At 34.0% G+C, this 24,318-nt stretch overlaps 1 protein-coding gene across 7 annotated transcripts in view; it reads right to left on the reverse strand.

Annotated features, from left to right (window-relative positions):
- NEK7 (NIMA related kinase 7) overlaps positions 1-24,318 on the reverse strand; it is a 157,662-nt gene that overhangs the window by 37,000 nt on the left and 96,344 nt on the right. For all 7 annotated transcript variants that reach the window (XR_007411758.1, XM_025429699.3, XM_035718856.2 and 4 more), the window contains 4 exons: positions 20,213-20,275; positions 18,519-18,629; positions 2,945-3,053; positions 1,955-2,062 (listed from right to left, as the gene is read on the reverse strand). Coding sequence is in view for 6 of the 7 variants with exons in the window: in XM_025429699.3 (XP_025285484.1) it covers positions 1,955-2,062; positions 2,945-3,053; positions 18,519-18,629; positions 20,213-20,275 (391 nt within the window). In the remaining variant the exon portion in view is untranslated. The remainder of the gene's footprint in view (positions 1-1,954; positions 2,063-2,944; positions 3,054-18,518; positions 18,630-20,212; positions 20,276-24,318) is intronic.

Genomic DNA, 24,318 nt, shown 5'->3' on the forward strand with positions numbered 1-24,318 from the left:
CCTCACTGGCTGTACTACAGGTTGTGTTTTAGAATGTTTTGTAATTATGTTCATCCCCATTTATTTTATGTACACCCACATATATATTTACATATACACATAACACTACATGACCCTAAGTAAATGGATTTAGAGAAAAACTGGTAATTAGGATTTCTTACGTGATCTGGACTAACAAACGTATCACCTAAACTTGAAGATGCACGTTTGTAAGCCCTGTTTAGGACTTTTGTATGAGACAGTGGCAGGCAAGCTAAAGAAATTCCCTTCCAAAACTGTTAAGATCTGAGTTTCATAAGCCGGATCCTCAGGGTCAGGTGACTATAGTACTTACACTCAGAGTGACAGTCTGCAAAGCAGCATTTTAAAAATATGTGTGTGTGTGTGTGTGTGTGTGTGTGTGTGTGAGAGAGAGAGAGCATGAGTATGTGCAGGTATGTAGGTGTGTGCACGCCCGTAAGGGTAACCAAGCATTTCTAAGTAAACAAATGACAGGATGCTGTTAAGACATTCAGGTGAGGAACATGTGAAAAGTGAAAATATGTTACTTTTACTAAGTGAGAAATGACACTGACATGGAATATCTATGTTTCCTTCTTACAAATGATATTATTTGCATTGTAAGAGCTGTAACTTTCAAATAAGACCTGTGAAAGCGCTACCCAAATTTATGCATTTCTTAGAGAATTTCATACCAAATTTTCTTACAGAGAAAAATGTGTGATGCTCCAAAAAAATAAAATCTAAAGTGAAAGGGAACAAGACAGTATTACTCAACATCAGTTGAAACCTTATTTTCTTAAAGTACTTGACAAAATTAAAACTCTGTGAAAAGGGTAAAGTATTATCTTTCTACCACTCTTTAATCCAGTATTTTTTCACTCAGCAAACAGTGATCGGGTGCCTACTTACATGCCAGATACTGTTCTAGATGTAAAAAAAAAAAAAATTAAATGACAGGTTCAAGGCCACATAGAGTCTTACTAACAAGGCTGGAAAAACTTTAAAAAGTCTAGTCAACTAATTCAGATGCTCATTTCGTTACTATGCTATTTAGTGTAATTCACTTATCTTCATCAGGCCATTTTCAAGTTTTTAATTTCATATTTAAACACAATTTTATAAAAAAATTTAATAGTTTTCAATAAAGTTATGACATCAAAGATAGGGCACAAAGTCAACTTATTTTTATCTTAATTCTTATTTTATTCTATTACCATTTTATCTAAGTTTTGTATTTACAAGAACGAAATGCAATTTGATCGGTTTTAAGAGAAGCTCTGTCACTCTGTTTAGGTCATTCGGACCAAAAATTATTTCCTCCTAGTAATTTCTACGGTTTCTAAAGTAGATCACTTTCTTTCCATCGTTAATATTATTTTGTAATAGCTACATTTAGTTTTATTTTAGATATGAAACACTGCTACATTATTAGTTCCAGAACGACTAAACTGCAGATATCTTCTATATAATCTAGGAGAGTATTTTCCTCACTAGTTATAGGCCGTCTTTAGGCTCTCCCCTCTACAGTAATCACAACTATATGTGTTATTTTCATAAAAAAAAAACACATTTACCAATTACTATCATATTTTTAAATAGTCAAGTGAGGTCTTCTTTCAGGATATAGTTTAATCATCATATTATCTGAATATTGTTAAATGGATAATGAAAAGAATGTTCCATGGCAACTGTTAAAACCAACTTTATTAGCATTTTTTTTTTTTTTTTACCAAATGTCTACCTGGGGTCAAATTAACAGAAGTATCTGACTGTCATGTGAATGGACACATTATGTCCAATAGGGACCTACTCAGGATCTAATGATTTTAAAAATAGTTGTATTTAGAATGTAAGAGCTGGCATATAATTAGTACATCCCTTATGTTGTTTTCCACCCCCCCACCCAACACACACGCATGCGGTAACTGAATGAGATTATACTGTCTCTTACCTAAAGAATGTGCAGCTGTGGTTTTGGAGCTGAAAAACCGACCAAGCCCAAGATCTCCAAGTTTGACTACTCCAGTGGCTGTAATGAACACATTAGCTGGTTTTATATCTGTGAATAGATAAAGGAATCAGGTGAAAGATGATGTCAGCTTAGGCATTTTCAAGGGATTAAAATACTTTTCATGGCAGAATTCAAAATCTATCTTAAAAATGAAAGCAAGTCAGTTTGAATTTTGATCCAATTGCTTTATTTTGAATAATTTTGATATATCCTAATTATTTCTGAGTGCTCAGTCCTTTGACAGAGAAATAATCATCAATGCAGCATGATGGAGATAGCTACTAATTTCCATTTAAGATGCATTTTCAAATAAACTTTTGTAAAATTCAAAGTACAAAATAAATTTATGCCTGCTTTATATCAATGTTAAATATCTTAATTTATTGATATGTTTACATAAAATAGAAAATCATAACTCTATTATGAACATAATTGTTTATTTAAGATGACCTTAGAAATCATAATTGCTTAAATAAACTGTATTGGAATTTTTCACACCCCAAAATCAGAGGATCAGTTCCTAAGTGATGTAATCTTCACATGCTCTGCCCAACTATTTGATCGACATTCAAGAATACATTAAAAGCTAATGTTAAAAATTTAAAACCAAGGTGACCATAATATACATTGCTCGTTTGAAGAAGAAATTTTCCTTATGCATATTCAACTGCTTTCCTGCGCTTTTTTATTTTTTAATTTACCAACATAATCAATAAGATGCTCAGAAGAGGCAAGCAGAATAACTAATTCTCACTTAAAACAAGTAGGGCTTTACTTAAAGGCTTTTCTTCCTAATAAATGATAATTTGGAAATAATTAGCAGAGAAAACATGAAACTATGTCATGATTGGAAGGTATTTATTTTTAAATTGCCTAATAACCTGCATCATTTAAAACAACATTAGAAATTATTTGAGATTTTTGGCCTACCTCTATGCATGACTCGTCGAGAATGCATATGTTCCAATGCACTGCAGAGTTGAACAAAGTACTTCCAAACGGTCCTTTCAGGAATTAGCCTCTTTTGTTTCTTAAAATGCTTTTTAAAAAATTAAAAATAAGAATTATAGGAATTAAAATCTCTTAAGACTATATTCTGACATGCAAAATGCCTTAAGTCAGAAAAACATCTACGTTTTTCTATCTTTTACCAACTAAAAAGCATATGATTTCCCACAGTGAGATGAATCCAAGAATCTTACCTGACACATTAGCTTAAATCTCTCACTATTATATCTAAAGTTAGCACAGGCCATATAAACGCTACATCTTTGTGATGTCCAATGTTTCAAAAAATTAACATCTATGTAAAGTAATTTCCTATCCTAAAAGGACAGTGTCAAATTTCATTTTAAGAAAACCCAGAATAAAATAGTCTGGAAACCTGAAGGTAATTATGTTCATTAAAAGACAATTCGTCTCCTGACAGAAGATTTCACTTATAGAATTCCTTTTAAATATTGAACCACCTTGGTGATTTGAAATATCAGTTAATTTATTAAAAATTAAATAAAGGAGATTTATGTAAAAAGTTTTCATGAATATTTCCATTGCACATTATAAGTCAAGCCTGCACTTTGGATGAAAATAAACTTCATGGAAGAAAAATATTATAGGAAGGTCCAGGCAAAAAGCTGAGCACCAACAAGCTGATTGGGAAAGAGTGGGCCGTCATCCCTAAGATGGCAATCACCTAAACAACTACAAAACCAGACACATACATTTATGCCCATTTTCCTATATTACATTTGCTAGAAGAATATACTTCATTCAAGAACAAAAGTGCTTAGTTTCCTGAAATTCATAAATATTCATTACATAAAAATTATGTTTCTAAAACAAAAATGCAATTGGTTTCCTATTTAACAATATTTAAAAATGACCAACAGGAAATACTATGTTTAATCAAGTTTTTATGAAATTCTGTGATAATTTTAACTTTTTAAGTATACACAGAGTTGTTAACAGATATCAACATTTAAATGTGTACTGTAGTGCATTTTATCTGGGAACGTTTTTGGAAGTTCAACTGATTTGATTTGTTATTGAATATGGAGAAACCGTAACTGAGATAACTCCAAAACAAGTTTCTCTGTCAATTTTTTACCCCTGTGACCAGTTGAGGGCAGGCTGAAAGGAAAAACACCACAGGGAAATTTGCTGATAACCCTAGTTTATACTTAGTGAAAGATTATATCTACTATCTCATCTGTACTCAATATGCCAAAAGGATAAATCTTTAAGGGAAAGCTAGTAACTTTAGGTTAATGTTTATCATAGCATATACTATGGAAATGCACTTAGTTAAATTCAATGGCTATTAACACCAGTAGCAAAAAAGCAAATAACAATTAGATGACCAGGTAATTAAAAAGGAGATCAGGGTTGTTACTAAAATGCTGAAAACCTCCCATATCATGTTTCAATATTAAGTATTTTTAATTGCAGATTGTGTCAACATCACTTTTCATTCTAAGGGGGCCATGCTGCAAAATCAGTTCTATACACATAATTTTCTTTCAGATTTGGAATGAGTCCAAATAAAGCCTGTCTATGTGCTCTCCCTGATGCTGGATTAGCATATCAGAAGACTGTTTGATGTCAACAGGAAGATGGGGACCAGGTTTCTTTTCATTCAAAAATAAATATACTGCATCATATAAGCATCAAACCATGAAAGAAAAATTTTATGCTTTAATATAGATTCTGAAATCGTAATTATAATTAACTTGGCAACTTACTTTTATAGTCTCATTATTTAAAAAATAAACTATATATTTAGGAAAAGGCAGAATGAAAAAACTGCCCTCAAAATGCACATTAGGGAAGATGTTAACAGACCAAGACAGTCTGATCATTTTCATGTTTTTATATTCTTTGAGACTGTCTCTTTGAACAACAAATTAAAGATGAAGACGATAAATTGACATCAAATTATAATGCTACCTGGACAGAATGACCTGGCAAAAAAACATAAGTGTCCAAATTAGTAAAAGGTTTCTGAAGAATAATTTTATGCATCTGATTTGATCATAAAAGAAATGAGAGGCAGTTTCATTATGTCATTAGTATTTCACAATATATTTTATCTGTTTAACTCACATGCAATTCTCTACCACTTCTTAAGTGTAGGGATTGTTTTTTTTTTTTTTTTTTAGAAAACCAATAATTATGAGAAAAGCCTGTCTGTTCTGATGGTGGCACTGTTGGCTATCTCTTAAACAGAGGATGAACAGAAAAAAAAAAAAGCAATGAAAATCTGAATTCTTTTTACTACTGGTAAAATTTATATTAATATCACTGGGCAGAACTTCCATAATGCTGGAGTATTAAAAAAAAGAATCTTTTCTTGAAACTTATTCTAATATACACATATCTGTTAATTCTTTAGTCAAATAACATTATTCAAAAATCCTACTTCTAAAAACGACACTCTATGTAACTAGCTCTAGATTAGAAAAAAAATCTAATGCCAACATATAGAAATTAAAAATGTACATATATTTGTCATGCGGTAAGTTTTTAATAAAGCAAGAAATAATGTAGCCAAAATTTTTAAAGGTTAGTATCAATAAACATTATGGGAAAAAGAAGATTATACAATATGGCTCTTTACTATATTTGCGTTATGAAACAGCACTTCAAGTTTTTTTAACCTGAAAATAAAATGTATAAAAGTTTATGAAGAGGCAGATATTGGCACTCAGGTATATTTGATCACTTGGAATTAATAATTAGTCTTCTCTTAAAAAACAGATTCGTCTTTTCACTATGCAAAGCTTCAAATACTGTTTATTTTAAAAACCTCTTTACTATTTCCATCAACATCATTCAGGTAAACACTGAGCATTATTCAAATTAAAGAAACATATATCAAAGAGCTAGTCAATGTACATATAAAACATCAGAATACATTATATTCTCAGTTACATGGAAAAAAATTACCAGCATTTCTCTTAGGTGAAATTCAGCACACCTGGTAAAATATATTTACACTGCCACTTAAGTGACATATATGCATGTATATTAATATGAAAGAGGACAGCTAAAGCAAGCTGCTTCCATTTGAGGATGCGGGAAAATAGTCACAACTTTTAAGAAAAAAAAATCATCTAACATTCTCCTCCAAGGTAAATACCCAAGATGCAATCCAATTAAATAGTGGACATTTAATATATATAGGGATCATTTTTTGGACTGAACTGGATCACGTGGCTCCTGTACTCTAGACCATCACTCTAAATGGAACATATACATTACTTATTTCTAAGTTTTACAATTCTAGCCTTTCTCCTCAAGAAATTTTGGGAAATTGCTTCAGTGATATGACCTATAATAAACTTATCCACAGAGAAAAAAACAGAAAATTGTATTCTTGTTTTATTAAAAAAAATTAATTTCCATGGTATCAAGAAAGTTAAGTCCATGGTTCAGTCTGTTATTCTTTTTTTTTTTTTTCCCCCAGTCTGTTATTCTTTAAAGAAAGAAGTTTCAGGAAAAATATCTAGAACTGGCTGGCTTCATAAGTGTGCAACCTACACAATCATGCAGGTCACTGTACTTAGTTTAATGCTCTGTTGTTGCCATCTTGAAACTCTTAACAATTTGACAATGAAGGACCCACAATTATGTAGCTGGTCCTGGAAATAATATACACAGAATCTTTTAGAAATGTACTGCTGTAGTTAAAACAAAAACAAAAAGCAACAAATGTGATCCGGGTATGCAAGGCATTCCTGCAGAAGATCAGGAAAAAAGATAATGTGATAATGAGAAATAATGAAGTAATAAGAGAACTAGAATTACAAGCATCAGCTCCATCTCTTCCAAGTTATCTAACAAGAAGAAGGAAATAGTTTTATGTCAAATATAAGGATGTATTGCCTGCTTAGGAATGTTCTCAGATGTTTAATGTGCCCCTAACATAATCTATTATTATCTCACCTTTTATAAAGACCTAATTATGAGCCATGACATAACTGGTTATGCTACCTTGAGCAAGCCTCTTAACCTCAGCAGGCTTCAATTTCCTCTCTATACTGAACAGAGAGCTTGGAGATCAGTTTTTTGGTCCCCAGTGCCTCTAAAATATTATCTATGGTTTTATGACCTCGGGTACAAATACCACTTAAATAAATAAATGCCTGCTTGGCACATTTTCACATGTAAAAATAATGCTACTTTACTAGTATGTCCTATCCTTTAAGTCTCCAGTTAATAAAAACAAAGCAAACAATGATAATAGTAACAGTAATACCTTAGAGATTCCATTAGGTCCAGTTAATACTACAAATGATCTTCACATGAGTTGACAGGTAGTTAGAGAAACTTGCAATAGGTCAAACATTTACCATCAGAAGGCATGTTATGTTCCCAAACATATCTTTGTAATTATAATGCATTTTCATAAGACTACATTTTGCAGTGGTTATTTCAAAGAAATTCGATGCACAGCGACTGTGTGACGGAAAGGATAGGATGCTTCTGAGAGCAAAACTGAGAGTTCTAAGTGAGATATGTGTTATATATTAATCTTTCTGCAGAAACATCTTTCCTCTGTAGGTGTAAGGAGGTCTCAACAGACTAAACTGCACAAATACTTGCTCTACACAATTCTGAAAATTACATAAATATGTAAAATAGTTAAAAGTAGAATTTTGGTACCTAATACTAACTTGCAGCATGTGAATATTTTCACTCTTGGCATTCTGAATAAAATTCAGCAATCTGAAGTCACTCTATACGGTGTGAAGTGGAATGGGATTGGCAGCCATGAGACCACTGAAAACACTATCACTGGCATATGAGTTTATCTACTTTGATAAAATATTTCCCATGCAAGCTCCACTATCTTTTTCCTTTCATGTAATGTCAGAAAATCCACGAAGTATTCAGCTGTTTCTAGGTTATAATTTAATAGAACATCAATATAGCCTATTCATTCCCCCCTACTAAAATTGTATGGATTTTTAAGGAAGCTGAAATAGGTTTCATCCAAAGATAGGAAATGTGAAACAGGTAAAGATTTTTCTCTGAGCAATTAAGCCTTGGGAAAAACAACCTTCTATTTAGCAAACAAGAAAAATAAGCTCCTTAACGTCAAAATGTTTTTGCCCCAAAGAAGGTGCTTTCTGGACATTAGCATATTGATATTGAGAAAACTTAGGACATTTTTTAAAAAGTCAGTAAGAAATATATGAATACATCAGATTTACCACACAGAATAATCCCCGCATTGCTGTCACATGAATAGTTTTTAAGAGAAGCTTCCACTAACTAAAATTAATAAAGAAGACACTTGGAAATCTTTAAGATGTTTTCTTTGCTGCAACAGAGTACTAGAGATACAAAGAGTGAGACAAAAGAAGCAGAAAGTTAATCTTTAGTGACACAAGGTCACAAAGATAAACGGAAACATTTGCCTCTTTAATACATTCTTCTGGTTCTGTTTTACCAGACATTGGTAAGATAGTTAGAAAGATATTTCACTATTCTTAATGGACAAGGGAAATAGAGCAGAACAATAACAAGACAGTTAAAGTCTCTTGGTAGAAATCCATTTAGAAAAAAAAAACAAAAAGGACAGGAATCTGCTTCTCTTCTCCACTTAATTGTTTATTAAGTGGTACTACTGCATGTGATGTTACTTGATTTTTAAAAGGCAGCTTTAGATCAGTATTACCTTCAAATGTAAACAGCAAGACATTCTTTGAAAATTAACTTCAATTTTCCGGAGTAAATACAGTTCAAAAGTTATATATTGCCTTTTAGTTATGCTCACAGAATTATAAAATGGTAATTAGGATATATGATTTTTAACTTACTAAAACTCCTAAGTTCTATACTACTTTGCTATCAAACTACTCAAGTATCAAAGAAAACCCAGGTGATATTTTATCAACAACATTACTTTTATACAAATAATTATGTATGACACATATACACATATATACCATATATAGACATAAATCTATATGGTTGTTCATGCATGAGGAGGTAGCTATGTATATATACAAATGTATATAATATTCAATTCCGTATGGATTTTTTTCAGATAGTCCCACTGACTGTAACCATAAACCTCCAAATAAATCTAAGGTCATATATGATTTAATATAGACGATAATCTTACACAAAAGACTCCGAGAGAAACAGGCCACATTTGGAATCACTGGCAATTCTCATAGTTGTCTGGCTTGGACTATATGTTTTATGCCAGATGCTGAAATGGAAATGATAGGTGTCCTGGTAAACTATAAATCAGAGTTATCCAAGATAGATGATACTACTAGGAAGATTTTATTGCTTAAAGGATTCAAAGGTCAAAAGTATAAGAGACATTTCAAAGTGATTCTATTTCCAGCCCAGCCTCTAAATTTGGATAAGTACAAATAAAAACGTGTCTGAAATTGTAAAAAAAACAACTACACCAAGAAGGTGAACGAGATTTATACGTTCTAATATTTGGAGATAATAATTATCTCTAAAACATTGTTAATATTTTAGCTAATTTATCAAAGCTTGTGGTATGCAGAATTCTAAGACAAACTTCACCGTTCAAAACTCCCAAGTTCTGGTATATAATTCCCCTCCCCTTGTGTGTAAGTTGCATTGCAAATATGATGAATCATCATTCCTCTATCATGTGGTCTTATACTGCAGGAAGGATTCTGCTGATGTAATTAAGGCGCCAAACACAGCTGCTTTTGAGTTAAACAAAAATATTATCCTGGGTAGGCCTTGCCTAACCCAGTAAGCCTTCAAAAAAGTTAAAGATTCAAAGCCAGAGACACTCCACTGCTAGCCTCAAGGAAACAAACTGCCAGGCTATGGAGAGGGCCTTGTGGTCACAAACAAGAGACCTCAAGAAGGAAGGATGGCCCCCAGCTGATAACCACAAAGACAGTAGGGACTTTAGCCATGTAACTGCAAGGAACTGAATTCTTCTACCAACCAGCGAAATGGGAGGAAACCCTTATCCCCAGATGAAATTACAGCTCCAGCTGGCACCTTGATTTCCATCTTCAAAGACCTCAAGCAGAAAACCCACTAACTGGTATGTGAACTACTGACCCATAGAAACTGTGAGATAATAAATTTGTGTTGTTTTAAGTTGCTAACTTTGTGAATATTAGCAATAAAAGAATAATACAAAGTGACTTTCTAAACCAGTATAAATCAATATATAAAATTAACTTTACATGTGCATGCAGGAAAAGAATCTTAAGGCTTCTACCAAATTTAAAGGGAATGCCATACCAGTGGTAACAATGCAGAAAATACAAGTTGCATATCCAGGAAGACAGTATATATCTAAATATATTAAGAAAAGATATCCTACATCAGGAACAAGACAGAGATGCCCACTCTCACCACTCCTATTCAACATTGTAGAAGTCCTTGCCACAGCAATCAGACAAAAGAAAAAAATTAAAAATATCAGAACTGGAAAGGAAGAAGTAAAACTGTCTTTATTTGCAGATGACATGATTTTAAATATAGAGAAAATCTTAAAGATTCAGCCAAGAAACTGTTAGTTGTAATCAATGAATTCAGTAAACAAAATGCATTAAAATCAGTGAGGTGGGGATGACTGGGTGACAGGCACTGAGGGGGGCACTTGATGGGATGAGCACTGGGTGTTATTCTGTATGTTGGTAAATTGAACACCAATAAAAAAATAAATTTATTATTAAAAAAATCAGTAATGTTTCTATATACTAACAATAAGCTACCTGAAAACAAAATAAAATGATCCTATACCGTTTCTCTATGTCTCAAATAAACAAACAAATAAATAAATAAATCCTATACCATTAAAACCAATAAAATACTTAGGAGTAAATTTAACAAAGGAGTTTTCTACTCTAAAAATTGTAAGACACCGATGAAAGAAATCAAAGGTGGCACTAAAATAAATCGAAAAGTATCCTGTGTTCAGATGTGGAAGAATTTTAAATTGTTAAAATGTCAATACTACCAAAAGCCATATACAGAGTCAATGCAATCCCTATCAGGATTCTAATGGCATTTTTTTTCATAGAAGTAGGAAAAAACAATTCTTAAATTTAGAACCAAAAGAGACCCCAAATAGCCAAAGCCAAAGCAATCTGAAGAAAGAAAAAGTGGCAGGCATCACACTTCTTGATTTTATGCTATACTATAAAGCTATAATAATCAAAACAGTATGGTACTGTCATGAAAACAAATAGACCAACGAAACAGAATTGACAGCCCAGAAATAAACCCAAGCATGTACAGTCAACTAATATTTGACAAGACAGCTAAGAATACTTGATGGAGAAAAGATAGTCTCCTCAACAAATGGTGCTGAGAAAACTGGATATTCACCTGTAAAAGAATGAAACTAGACCTCTATCTTACAGCACTCACCAAAGTTATCTTGAAATGAATTAAAGAGTTCGTCTAATACCTGAAACCATGAAACTCCTAGAGGAAAACAGGAAAAAAGCTCACTGACATGGGTCTTGGCAGCAATTTTTCAGAAAGGACACCTAAACCATAAGTAGCAGCAACCACAAAATAAACAAGTGTCACCATATTAAACTACGAAGCTTCAAAGAAAGGATCAACAAAGCAAAAAGGCAAACTACAGAACGGGGAAAAGATGTGCAAACCATATATATAAAGAACTAATACATCTCAATAGCAAATAGTAATAATAATAATCATGTAATTAAAAAATAGACAAAGACCTAAATAGACATTTTCCAAAGAAGATATATGAATAGCCAACAGGTACATGAAATGATGCTCAAAAACACTAGTCATTAGAGAACTGCAAATCAAAATCACAATGAGAGACTGCCTCCTGCCTGTCAGAATGGCCATCATCAAAAAACAAAAGATAACAAATGCGGATATGGAACTCTTGTACAGTTTTGGTAGACTTGTAAATTGGCACAACCACTATGGAAAACAGTATGGAGGATCCCTAAAAAGTTAAAAATGGAACTAGCATATGATCCAGCAATTCCACTTCTAGGAATAGGTCTACAGGAATGAAAACACTAACTCAAAAAACGATATCTGGCATCCCTATGTTCATAGCAGCATTATTTACAATACCCAAGACACGGAAACCACACAAATGACCACTGCCAATGAATGGAAAAAAAGAAGCTGTGACAGCTTCTTTTTTTTTTCAGATATATATATGAAAGAACATTATTCAACCATAAAAGAAAACAAGAAAAACTATTTGCAACAACAGGCATGAACCTTGAGTGCACTGCACTGAATAAGTTAGAGAAAGGAAAATGCTGTATGATTTCACTTAGATGTAGAATTTCACACACACACACACACACACACACCAGATTTATGGCCTCCAGAGACAGAGGGTGGGCAGAGGAGGGATTAGATACTCATTTAAATCAGTAATCCGTATTTCTCTCAAAAAAATTTCCAAGTATAATGTTGATTGACTTCTTAGTGCATATGAAAATCTTTTGGCAGATAACAAATTTCTGAGTTACCCCTAAGAGATTTATTACATTGGGTTATACTGTATTTTATTCACATTTTAGCAAAATAGAGGTCTTTACAAATATAATGTTAAAGATATGTACATTTTTCTTCTGCCTCAAACTAAGAGGTAATTAGAAATATAAGAAATTATATGTTGGAAAATGGGCTATGAAAATTTGAAGCACATTTTAGCAATATTTCTATTGACAAGCTAAAAAAAGCCAAAGCTTTTATTTATCTCTTTCTGAGTTTAGTCTCTCATCTTTTCTACACTAAGCTCTCTCCATCACCAAATATGTTTCTTGATGTTCAAAGAGTGAAATAAGCAGTATTAAAAAGGCTTACCGCAAAATGGAGCATCTACTGGTCCAATTTAGGGTATGATAAAGAAAATACGTAGTATATAAATCACAACTTGATAAACTGAAATGTTTTTTAGGAGTCTGTTTTCCTTTAAAATTCTGATTACTGATGATATAGAAATATATGATGAAAAATTCTAGATTTCCTTTTATCCTAAAACTCATCTGGGAAGTATTTCATCTGACCACAGCCTCAGGTATTCCTTTGTCACTAATTAGAGAAATACTGAATATTTCAACTATAAATTGCTTAATTATATTTGTCAGCTTGCTCTAAACCAATTAATTATTTACTTGTAAAAAATCTTTGATGCAATGCTATCCAGAGGTTCATTTCTGGAATACAGACCAGGAGCTATATTTCCTCTCTACCCCAATTAAGCTGAAGACTTGAGACAGTGAAATATATTGTTGTGATGCACTATGATTTACAATATTACCCACCATAAAGAAATGCATCATTTTCTTACTATTCAAGTATCTACTACTGTCCTTTATGAAGCATTAAGTCACTGTCATGTTTCTTCAAAAAAGAAGTTCCTATGACTTTTTCCTCCCTAACGTAGCCTCTTTTATACAGAACAGCTTATAGCACAAATAGGAGTGTCTAGGAAAGAATTTTTGAGTTTCTTAGGGAAAAAAATTACCCTTCCTGCATCAGCTCAGAACACCATTTTCTCTCATGTCAGTATACTGGTAAATTATCTTAGCAACTCCCCATGAGACCAGAGTGAAAAGCATGAAACAACTACCCATATTCACCCAGGGCCCCTGAAACAGAGAAGGGCAACAGAGGTAAAAAGAATCAACTTGGAAGGGAGCGAGGGAGGGAGGAAGGAGATAATCACCTTTTATGAACTCAATGACCACAAATTTATTGAGTTACTACTATGAGCCAGGCACTGCCCCAGAAACTGAAGGTGTCTGCACCTTCTATAGCAGGTGTTTACTGAGCACCTACTCTGTGCAGAGCTCTGTCCTAAGCACTAGAGATATGTGAGGTCACAAAAGAAACTCAGATTCTTCCGTCTAAGATTCTGGATCACACAGTTTTAGTAGATCTTGACAAACATCTTTAATGTCAATTAGGAAACCCGAGAAGGATTTTAAAAAGAGGATTTTCTGTTTTTTCCCCCCACTCCTTCTTCACCTCACTTAAAGACTGATGGAGAAACAGATTTGAAAAATGGGTGCTGGGTGCTGGAAGATTAGTTTAAAAGCTCCTGCTCTCCAGGTAGGAGATGGTGATACTTCAGGGAGAGAAATGGAAACAGAGCTGGGGTAGAATGTATGGAAGTCATTTAAGAGAAAAATAAACTGAACTTGATGATAGACCAGAGTGGGAGGTAAAGGAGACAGAGGTGTCAAAGAAGAGTCCTGGGCTCCGGCATGTATGACTCGGCAGACTGGTGCCAAACTTTGAGTTAGGAAACGTGGGAGGAGGGCAGTCTGTGGGGAAGATCATGAATTTCTTTACAGAGGTGTTGAGCTAACATGAATTCAGAATTAAAAGACTGCTCTAGATGGAAGATAAAAAGTTAGAAAACAAGCACACAGAAAGGAACTGAATCCATGGGCAGGAAGGACATCAACTATGAAGTGAGTATAAAGGAAAAAGGAAAGGTTTTTTTCAAAGCCAGGACTGAAACTTTTGAAACTCTATCATGAAGAGCCAAGAGGAGAGAATGATCCAGTTAAGAAGAATCAGAGCATCCAAAAGGCAGGAAGGAAACCACGGCACTGGGGGATTCAACGAGCCAGAGGAGGAGAATTCCAAGGAGGGTAAGACAAGCAGCTGAGACATTAGGTAGAAGGAGCACTGGATGAAGTCCGCTGGACTTAATGTCAGAGGTCATTCAAGAGCCATTTCTTGGGGGGTTGGAAACAGGGTCAGGAGTGAGTGTCTGTGAGAGAAAAACAACCAGAACAGTATGAAGGAAATGGCAGGTGGAGGTGGGGGGTGTTGGACTTAGGTCAGGACGGTCTTCTTTCATCATCCTACTTAAAATAGCAACACCCCTCTCTCCTCATTATCCTTCTTTATCATAAAAGACATACATAAATCTAACCAGATATGAAAGTACTCTACTCATGTGAAACTTCATAGTCAAAATTTCTGTTATGGCCATTATGCTGAGACTATCTAAGATCTACAGGTTTGGCAATGTAACTTTCAACCTCCGAGAGGATCTGGGAAATTGGACCCAGACTCTCTCATATCTTGGTGAGGAAGATGAATGGTACCTACAATAAAAGATAGGATCATTTTTTTTAAGATGATTTCTTTATTATTTATTTGAGAGAGCACGTGCATGTGAGCAGGAGGCAGAGGGAGAAGGAGAAGCCGACTCCATGCTGAGCAGGGAACCCAACCCGGGGGCTCTATCCCAGGACCCTGAGACCGTGATCTAAGCTGAAGGCAGACACTAAACTGAATGAGCCACCCAGGGGCCCCAAAGGATAGGATCATTAAAGGCTTATACAATAATGTCTACAAGACGGGAAGGAAGAATGATATTACCAATTCTCTAAAGAACTACTGCAGTTCTATTGAAGTACAATAAATTGTTCTATAAACATGCAACTTATTTTAAGCAATCATTTGATATCTTTTATTTTTTTTAAAGTCTCCTAAGTAAGCTTTTACACGATAGATACCTTCAAATTTTAGCCAGAAGCCCCAAGGATACTTTAAGAGTATAGTTAGCAAGTCTCTAACAGTGTGTTACCATTCGTTACTAAACACAAAGATCTGAATAGATCTTACTATATCTGCTGGGTCAGGTGATTAAAAAATTCATTGAAAACGTCAACTGATGGCCAGAGCCATTTAAATACGGGAGGTGAGTTCATCACCACAATAAATATAAAAACACACTGACAAATTTTGTTCTCCTTTATTGGCCTAAGAGATCTGAATCTGCTAAAGATGCAGACCACAGGGCTTCTTCTGTAAGGCACTGTGATCTTGCCCTAGTTTTCTCAAGAGTACTCTTCCAGGGTAAACCCATGGGCTCCGGCATGCCTTGGCAACGGGCCAGGGACAGCAATCTGAAAGTGTGGAGAAATAGTAGCAAAGAAAGCAAGCTAGACCAGAAAAGAGCAAAACCTCTAGACGACAATCAAAACTCTAAATCAATTATCTCTCAATCAGGGGCAGGACTCAATAACTGAAATTGTTTATTTTTTATCTACCTTCAGCTCAATGAAGATTTGCCTCTTTGCTTCCTACTGTAAGTATTTAAATAACTTGCGCTTAAAGTTTAAGCCAAGAATTGTAAATTAGCTATCTCTCTTACGAGGACTATCTACATTTGCTTTTATATGTCTCATCTTGATAGCGGTTTTAAAAATTTTGCACTTGTGTTTGCAAGTCTTTTTAAAATTAAAATCACTTTTTTTAAATTGTTCATTAATTTGCAAAGACAGTTTGTACTAGTGGTGGGAAGTCCCTAAAACAGAAAATCAGATAACCGATTAGAAGTGAGTCACTCTCACCATGGGACTTTAAACAGTCAGCTCAAAAAAAAAAAAAAAAAAAAAACAGCTCGATAGCATTCTGTGATAAAAATAAAAATATTACCTCTCTGTTGTGTAGTATTTTTATATTTTACAAAGCAATCTCAAAACTGCCTCCATCTTATGGATGAGGCAACTAAGCCTACGAGAAGTTAAGTGGCTGACACTGCACTCATCACACCGGCGAGCAGGGTTCCCAGCTACTGCTAGAGAACCTGTGAGCTCCTGGATCAGAGAATTTGTCAAGGCTTTGTGATGGAAGGCAAATTGTGTATGCATCGACATCTTTCTGGGGAGAAGGTCAAGGGTTTTCTTCTGATTTTTCAAAGGAGTTCTGTGATATAAAAATCTTTCAGGGCCACTAAAGGAAAACAAACACATGAAATTTTGTATCAGATAAACCCTAATTTCAAATATCAGTTCTTCTGTTTACTAGTAATGATGACTATCTTCTCCAAGTGTCAGATCGACGCCCAGAATCCTTTTGAACAAACAGCAAATACGGTAATATATATAAAGCATCTAACATTGTTTTTAAGAATGCCTTACAATAACTCCATGTAGCAGAGATTACAGTTGTGTTCCATTGTCTGTTGAGAGACTGGATATACAGACAATGCCCAGATCATAGAAAAACAGAACTCTGAACCACAGCCTTCAGCAACCCGACCAGAAAGCCAACCTTTAATCCATCACAAACAACCAAGGACGCCAGCCTGCTATGTCAGGTGTGCAGGAAGCCAGATTGCTGTCTCCAGTGACAATGCAGGAAGCTAAATAATAACTCTATAACAATCAGCCCCAAGTCCAAGTGCCCAGGACTTGATTAATAACTGACAGCTTCCCTAATTTTTGTCCCTGTACCTGCAGATGAGATGCCTCACTTTTAAGCACCTCATGTAAAGCTTCTGTATGACAACAGCCTCTAAACAGGTCATACCTAAAGGTTTATTTTTCCCATTATAAAGATTTTCTATTTCTCTGCCTGCCTGTGAATCTCTGTCAAAGCATTAATGACAATGGTCGACTCCCTTGATACAGCAAGCTCTGAATAAATAGTCTTGCTTTTCTCATTTGGTTTGTCTTCACCGATTTCCACCTTGCTCAACAGGTCTTCCTGGTAAAGTTTAGCTTTAGTAATTAAAGTTTAGCACATGATCAGCCAAAAGAAGGCTATATATGCCAGCCTCCCTTGCAGCTACACATGTTCATAAGACTAAATTCTGGCCAAAGGGATGAAGCTAAAAATGTGTGGCAGTATTCAGTAACATGCCTCAAGGTACAGCCAGCAAGTACTCTGTGTCCCTACATGCCTAGGAAAGGTGACTCGATCAGTTGCAAATAGGCTTGGTTTCTGAGAATTTGATAGATCAGAGCTGCCATAACAGCCCCAGAATTTTATGTAACAGAGAAATATAACTGATAACAATAGTAATACAGCAGCAGCTTCCATTTGAATAGCCTTAGCATGTGTGAGACACAGTTCTCATGTCTGAATAAATGTCAATTAATTATTTACAACAATTCTATGAAGTAGAATTGTAGAATTTTCATTATTTTGTTTTTGAAAAACTGTGGTACACAGAAGTAACTTCCCTAAGGACAAGCAGTTTTTAGAACACTGAAATTTGGGGATTTCTGTAACTTGTAGCTGAACTTAAACCCAATGAATATGCTCTTGGAAAAGACAAACTTTTAAGTGGTTGAGTTAGGGTTTGATGTGCAAGGTCTGAATGAAAAGTCCACTTTATTCTTTGATGAATCCCTTGTAGGAACAGATTAGGATTCACTAGATTGTCTTTCTGTCCCCCTCTGCCTGATGTCCAAAGATACAAGATCAAGGGTGGTCTGCTCAAAAAAATCAAGTTGTGAAATTTTAACTTCAGCTTACAGAAGACAAATCTGTTGGTCTACTTCCAAGCTGATTTCAGAGTGCTCACACTTCTTAGTTCAGTATCACCAGGTAAACCAGGTTCATAATCACTACTATTTTATCATTCGTTACACATTTACCACATGTTAAAGTATTGAACTGAGGTCTTTAAAGTTTCTGATATATCTGTATCTTTAAAGAGCAATTCTATCAGAAAAAATAAATACTTAGTTTAAAAAACAAACAAACAATGCCTTACCTTTATCATTCTGGATAGATCACCAGCATCAGCTAATTCCAAAACTATGTTAAGTTCATTATCTTCAATGAATGATGCATAATATTTAATTACATTTGGATGGTTGAGTTGCTGATGGAAAAAAGACACACACACACAAAACGGGTACCAGAAAGTTTTCTTACTGTAAATTCTCAAGAATCACTTATAGTTTCTTAAGAATAAACTTAGTTACTGCTTTGTACTTTTAAATTATAGAAATCTTAACATGACAGTGTATTTTCTTTAGTGAATTTTGAAACAAATATTGTAATTATTGAAAATATTAGATATCAATTGATTTTATTTTAATATTTTTTTAGAAATAAATTATGACCTTAAAATTTTTTAAAGTATGTGCTATATCCAATAAATATATAAATAGAAACAAATGGCAGAAATACAGCATCAACTGCTAAAAATCGTATCTTTCAAAATGGGCACTGTCATTAATGGCACTCAATGGTAAATAAAGTATTCCTTTTCACTCTTATTTTGAAGTTGGCTCTATCCTCATGTAACTGCAGCCAGTGATTTAAAACAAAATAAAAGGACATCTACTATACTCTATAGGTTTTACATCAATTAATATAAATATACAGAGTTTAAGTTTACCTATAGTTTGATTTGTTAAATGATCCTAAGAAAAATTTCACCTTATAGAATATATGCATCAGTCTATACATATTGATAATCCTTTTATATGATTTGTTTTCTGTTCAATCTTTAAGCAAGTTAACATAAGACAAATAGTTTCTCAAAGAAAACTATTCAAGAATTCTCCCAGAAAAAAAAAAAAAAAAAAAAAAGAATTCTCCCAGAGTGTATATATATGATTTTCTTCCTTCTACTTACAGGTTATTCCTCCACATCTTCTATGACAATATATTTTATTTCTCTAATAACAATTTATATATATATATATATATTTAAAACTGTTACTTCATGGCCCAGGAAATAACTACAACTAACAAAACAGATGGAAAGCATGGTTCATTTTGATCTGACTCTTATCTTCTTTGATAAACTGGATTCATTTTAGGCACAAACAAAAATGTATGGCATAAAAAACATCCAAGTCTTATCTAACAGTTAAAAATATAACGTAAGCTACAGCATTCCTCAAAGGAAATTTTACTAGAATAAAAGCCATGCAGATAACTGAAATTTCAATCATATCCTTTGAGTGGATGAGAAACTGAAAAGCTAATTCTGACATACTCTTTACATCATCCTTTCTAAGGATGGAAAAAAGATACAGAAATATTATATAAAGCTTGTGCCCATTTGGATCAGTTCATATTCTCAATATATTACATCTTGAGATAATACTGATAGCATTTATGTTATTTAGCCTTTAGAATATGTCTAATTGGGACAGTCAAGAAAAAAATTCTTTAATGTTTTATGCCCATTTTCTCTATTTCCTAGTTTCAAATGGCAGGGGGGAAAGGGGAGCTAATCTTACCTAATGTTCAGATTAAATTATTTTACAATGAATCCAAAAAATAACCACATTCTTCCATATACTGAGACACAAATTTATATAATGTTACTGAAAACCGGTGTGGCATAAATTTTAAAAATCTTTTTGCTTGTAAGTGTAATATTTTCATAAAGCACTTTAATTAACATGCTCATCTATGTTCAAAATAGTCAACAATGTGTTTATTTACCTTAAGGAGATCGATTTCTTTGATACAATCAGCACGTGCTTTGGCATCCATTAAATCAAATATCTAGAAAGAGAATCCAGAATTATTTAATAAAACAATAATCTGTGGTTTAAGACACCATGTAAATAAATGCATTATAATACTTTACATGTAGTTATATACATGCTAAGAAATTTTCTTCCCAATTAGCTTTCTAGGAGCTCTGAAGGTCTTTTATCTCCTGTTCCTTCCAAAGGCAGTGAGTAATAAAATAAGAAAAGAGAACTGTTAGATATTTCAAGTCTTCGGTTCAAATGAAAGAGAATGGATGTTGTGATAATACAATAAAATAATAGCTAATATATATGAGACAATTAATATGTGCTGAACACACTGCACTAACTACCTCATTTAATTGTCATTTAATCCTTAGGAAGACAACAATGTTAGTATTCCCGTTTCACAGATGAGGAAAAAGCTTAAGAAACAGACAAAAGTTCACACAGCTAATTAATGGAGTTGCCTGGATTCACTCTCAGAGTTACCCAACTCTAACCCAAGCTCTGAATCATTATCTACACAATCAATATCTAAAAGATCTAAATGCACGGGATAGCACTCCAAGGAGATAAAAAATGGTTCTTTTCTTTGGAGAGAGGTATGACAAAGCCTTACCCTTTTTAAGGATAAAGCACAGACATATATACAACACATAAACATATACAGTCTTATCTGTGGAATTAAAATTTCATAAGGGAGAGGAAGTAATTAGGAAAAACCATCTGAAAAGGCTCCTTGAGTGTGATAATGAAAAAAAGGTTGAGAAATATCGGTCTGATGTGAAAAACATAAAAATAATGTAATCAAAGGGATATTTAGGATTCTCTGGTAACCAAGAACTCTGAATGTTCTAAGTAAATGGAAAATAAACAATAAATTTAAAAAACCAATATACCAAATATTGTAGAAAATATCTGGATAAGTTAGTACTATGAGCTGATGAAAACCCTACTGACATAACAAAACAACTTCAATGACATTTAGAGTCATCAACTTGACCAAGTCTTCCTGATTCAGACAGCCGGTATGTTCCAGGAGAAGTAGGTGCGTAATTCAAAAGGAGCAGCACAATCCAAGGCTTTGTGACTTGAGAAGTTATTGAACATCTACTATCTACCATGTAATCTCTCTTTACATACATATGTTGCCATCATCTTCACCATGTTTTTATAAAGTAGGTAGCACTGACTCCAATTTAGAATGAGGACTCAGGTTCAGAGAGATTAAATATATGTTTAGCGTCATAAAATCAGTGACAGAACAAGAACTTGAATCCAGATCATTCCAGCTCCAGAGTCTGCATTTTCTTCAATGCCTCAGGCTGTTGTGAAGTCTAACACATATACAACTAGCTAATAAGTACTAAAATATATGTATGTGCAGAGAGTAATATGAGAAATCTAAAGAAGAAATCTCCATGTGAAGAGTGGTAATATTAAAACACATGGGTAATATTAAAGCCGAATGTTGAAAAAATTTTAAGATCCTGCTTCCCAGAAATAACAGATACTAAGGCATAAGATTACATAAGGAAATATAGAATATGCAGGTACAATTACAACTTGTAATACACAACTTTTACTCAATAACATTCTTAATATCTAAACACAGGCATATTTCTTTCTGATCTTCCCCTTCCTAAAAAAAATTAAGAAGTATAAATAAAAATTTTAAGCAAAAAACAAAAAACAAACAAACAAAAAAAACCAACTCACTTTCTTAAAGGATCTTAGCTTTTGCTCCTTTCCTTCTTGTATAAATTTTTGTGTGTGTTGGAGAATGAAAGTAGCAGTCATATGCAATATGACTATACACATTTTCACCTAACACCACAGCAAATACTTCTATTTCTAGGCAGCCTTCAACTTTATTAATTTTCTAATGAAAATTTTGAGTATTGCTTATGTTTTTCAAGTGTTAATGTATAATAGATAACAGCAAATTAATATCTGAAAAAATAAAAAAATTCTATACTATTTAATGTGTTTTATTTTTATTTAAAAAGATTTTATTCATTTACTCATGAGAGACATAGAGAGAGAGGCAGAGACACAGGCAGAGGGAGAAGCAGGCTCCCTGTTCGATCCCGGGACCCCGGGGTCATGACCTGAGCCAAAGGCAGATGCTCAACTACTGAGCCATCCAGGAGTCCCTATTTAATGGGCTTTTTAAAAAAAGATTTATTTGAGAGAGAGTGTACGTGGGTATATGTGAGAGGGGGTAGGGGCAGAAGGAGAGAGAATCTCAAGCAGACTCCCAGCTGAGATGCAGGGCTTGATCCCAAGACCTTGAGATCATGACCTGAGGCAAAACTAAAAGACAATGAATAGACTAAGCCACCCAGGTGCCCCTCCCTTTAATGGTTTACAAAGAGAGGGAGATAAACTAGATGGCATCAAATTTCCTCCCACTTCATTCAAACAACAGAAAAGGAAATGTGTGTGCTAGTAACGTGTATCAGAGAGTGTGGCTTCACTTTTCTCCATTAGCAGTAAATCTAACCAGGCTGACCACAGTCAATTCATACTACTATGACTTCAGATGGAGTGGAATGGTAAGGAATGAAATGAAATGAACAAAGAAAGGACAGGGATCCCTGGGTGGCGCAGCGGTTTAGCGCCTGCCTTTGGCCCAGGGCGCGATCCTGGAGAACCGGGATCGAATCCCACATCGGGCTCCCGGTGCATGGAGCCTGCTTCTCCCTCTGCCTATGTCTCTGCCTCTCTCTCTTCTCTCTCTGTGACTATCATAAATAAATAAAAATTAAAAAAAAAAAAGAAAAAGAAAAAAGAAAGGACAAATCACCATCACAAAAATTACATAAAATATCTACTAAGAAATTTTTTGTAAACATCGAACCCTCATAGATATCAAACTTTGGTAAAATGAGATTATATTAGCTATAAATGGATACTAATAGGAGGAGAAAAAAAAATGAACTACCAGCATTAAAGCACAAAGAGAGGGATGCCTGGGTGGCTCAGGGGCTCACGTCCTCAGGTCATGATCATGAATCCTGGGATCAAGTCCCGCATCAGGCTCCCCATAGGGAGCCTGCTTCTCTCTCTGCCTGTTGTCTCTGCCTCTCTCTTTGTATCTCTCATGAATAAATAAATAAAATCTTAAAAAAAAAAAAAAGCAAGCACAAACAGTATAACGCTACTTACTGAAGGAAAAATTTTCATATAAACATAATCCTTTTCAAGAGCATCATAGTTCTATTCTACAGGTAGACAATTAACATAAATAACTTGTTCATGTTGTTGCTTTCTTTTATTCACAAAACCATGCTGTCAATTGTCATCAGATTTTATTATAGATATAAATAAGAAAACGAGCTTGCAGTCCTTCAAATGCAAGCTGTCAGATGCAGATTGCAGATGCGTACACAGAACACAAACACACAATCTAATAAGCGCTACTTGTACAAAGTGATGTGAGAACCTCAAGGAAGTGGAGTATGGCTGGCAGGGATTAGCTGGGCAGGACTCATATATGCAGGAAAGCATAATTCACTTCAGCAAGATCCCTTATAGAAATAAGTAAAATCAAAAGTTTATTACTATAAAGAAAAAAGCTTTACACCTAGCAATTACATAGAGAAAAGCCATTCATTCCCCAAATTGCCAAATGAGGCTCAAAAATTTGGTGTTACTAATGTAACATGTTAAATAATACTATATATTAATGTAGACAAAATTTTGAGCTTGACATTAGTTACAGTTATGAAATACACACACACAATATTTATGCCTAAAAATCAAAATGGCAAGAGAAAAAACAGATTACCTCCAAATCATGAATGCTAATGCTATGCTCAGGACCTACTAGTCACAATGGACTTGAGATAATTCAAAGAAATGCAGGGAAGAACAAAATTTTAAATGTCTTTGACCTTGAAGAAATTCCTGAAAATGTTTTTTAAGAAGAAAGGGAAAGGAAATTCTGGTGCTAGTTATTAAAATGAAGAAAATTACAAACTTGGAGGCATGTATAAATTTAATCTCCCAATAATCAATGTCTCTATGATAGGAAAAATATTTAAAAGCAAACACTAGTGAATGAGA

This window comes from Canis lupus, chromosome 7 (assembly GCF_003254725.2).
Source record: "Canis lupus dingo isolate Sandy chromosome 7, ASM325472v2, whole genome shotgun sequence".
NCBI lineage: Eukaryota > Metazoa > Chordata > Mammalia > Carnivora > Canidae > Canis > Canis lupus.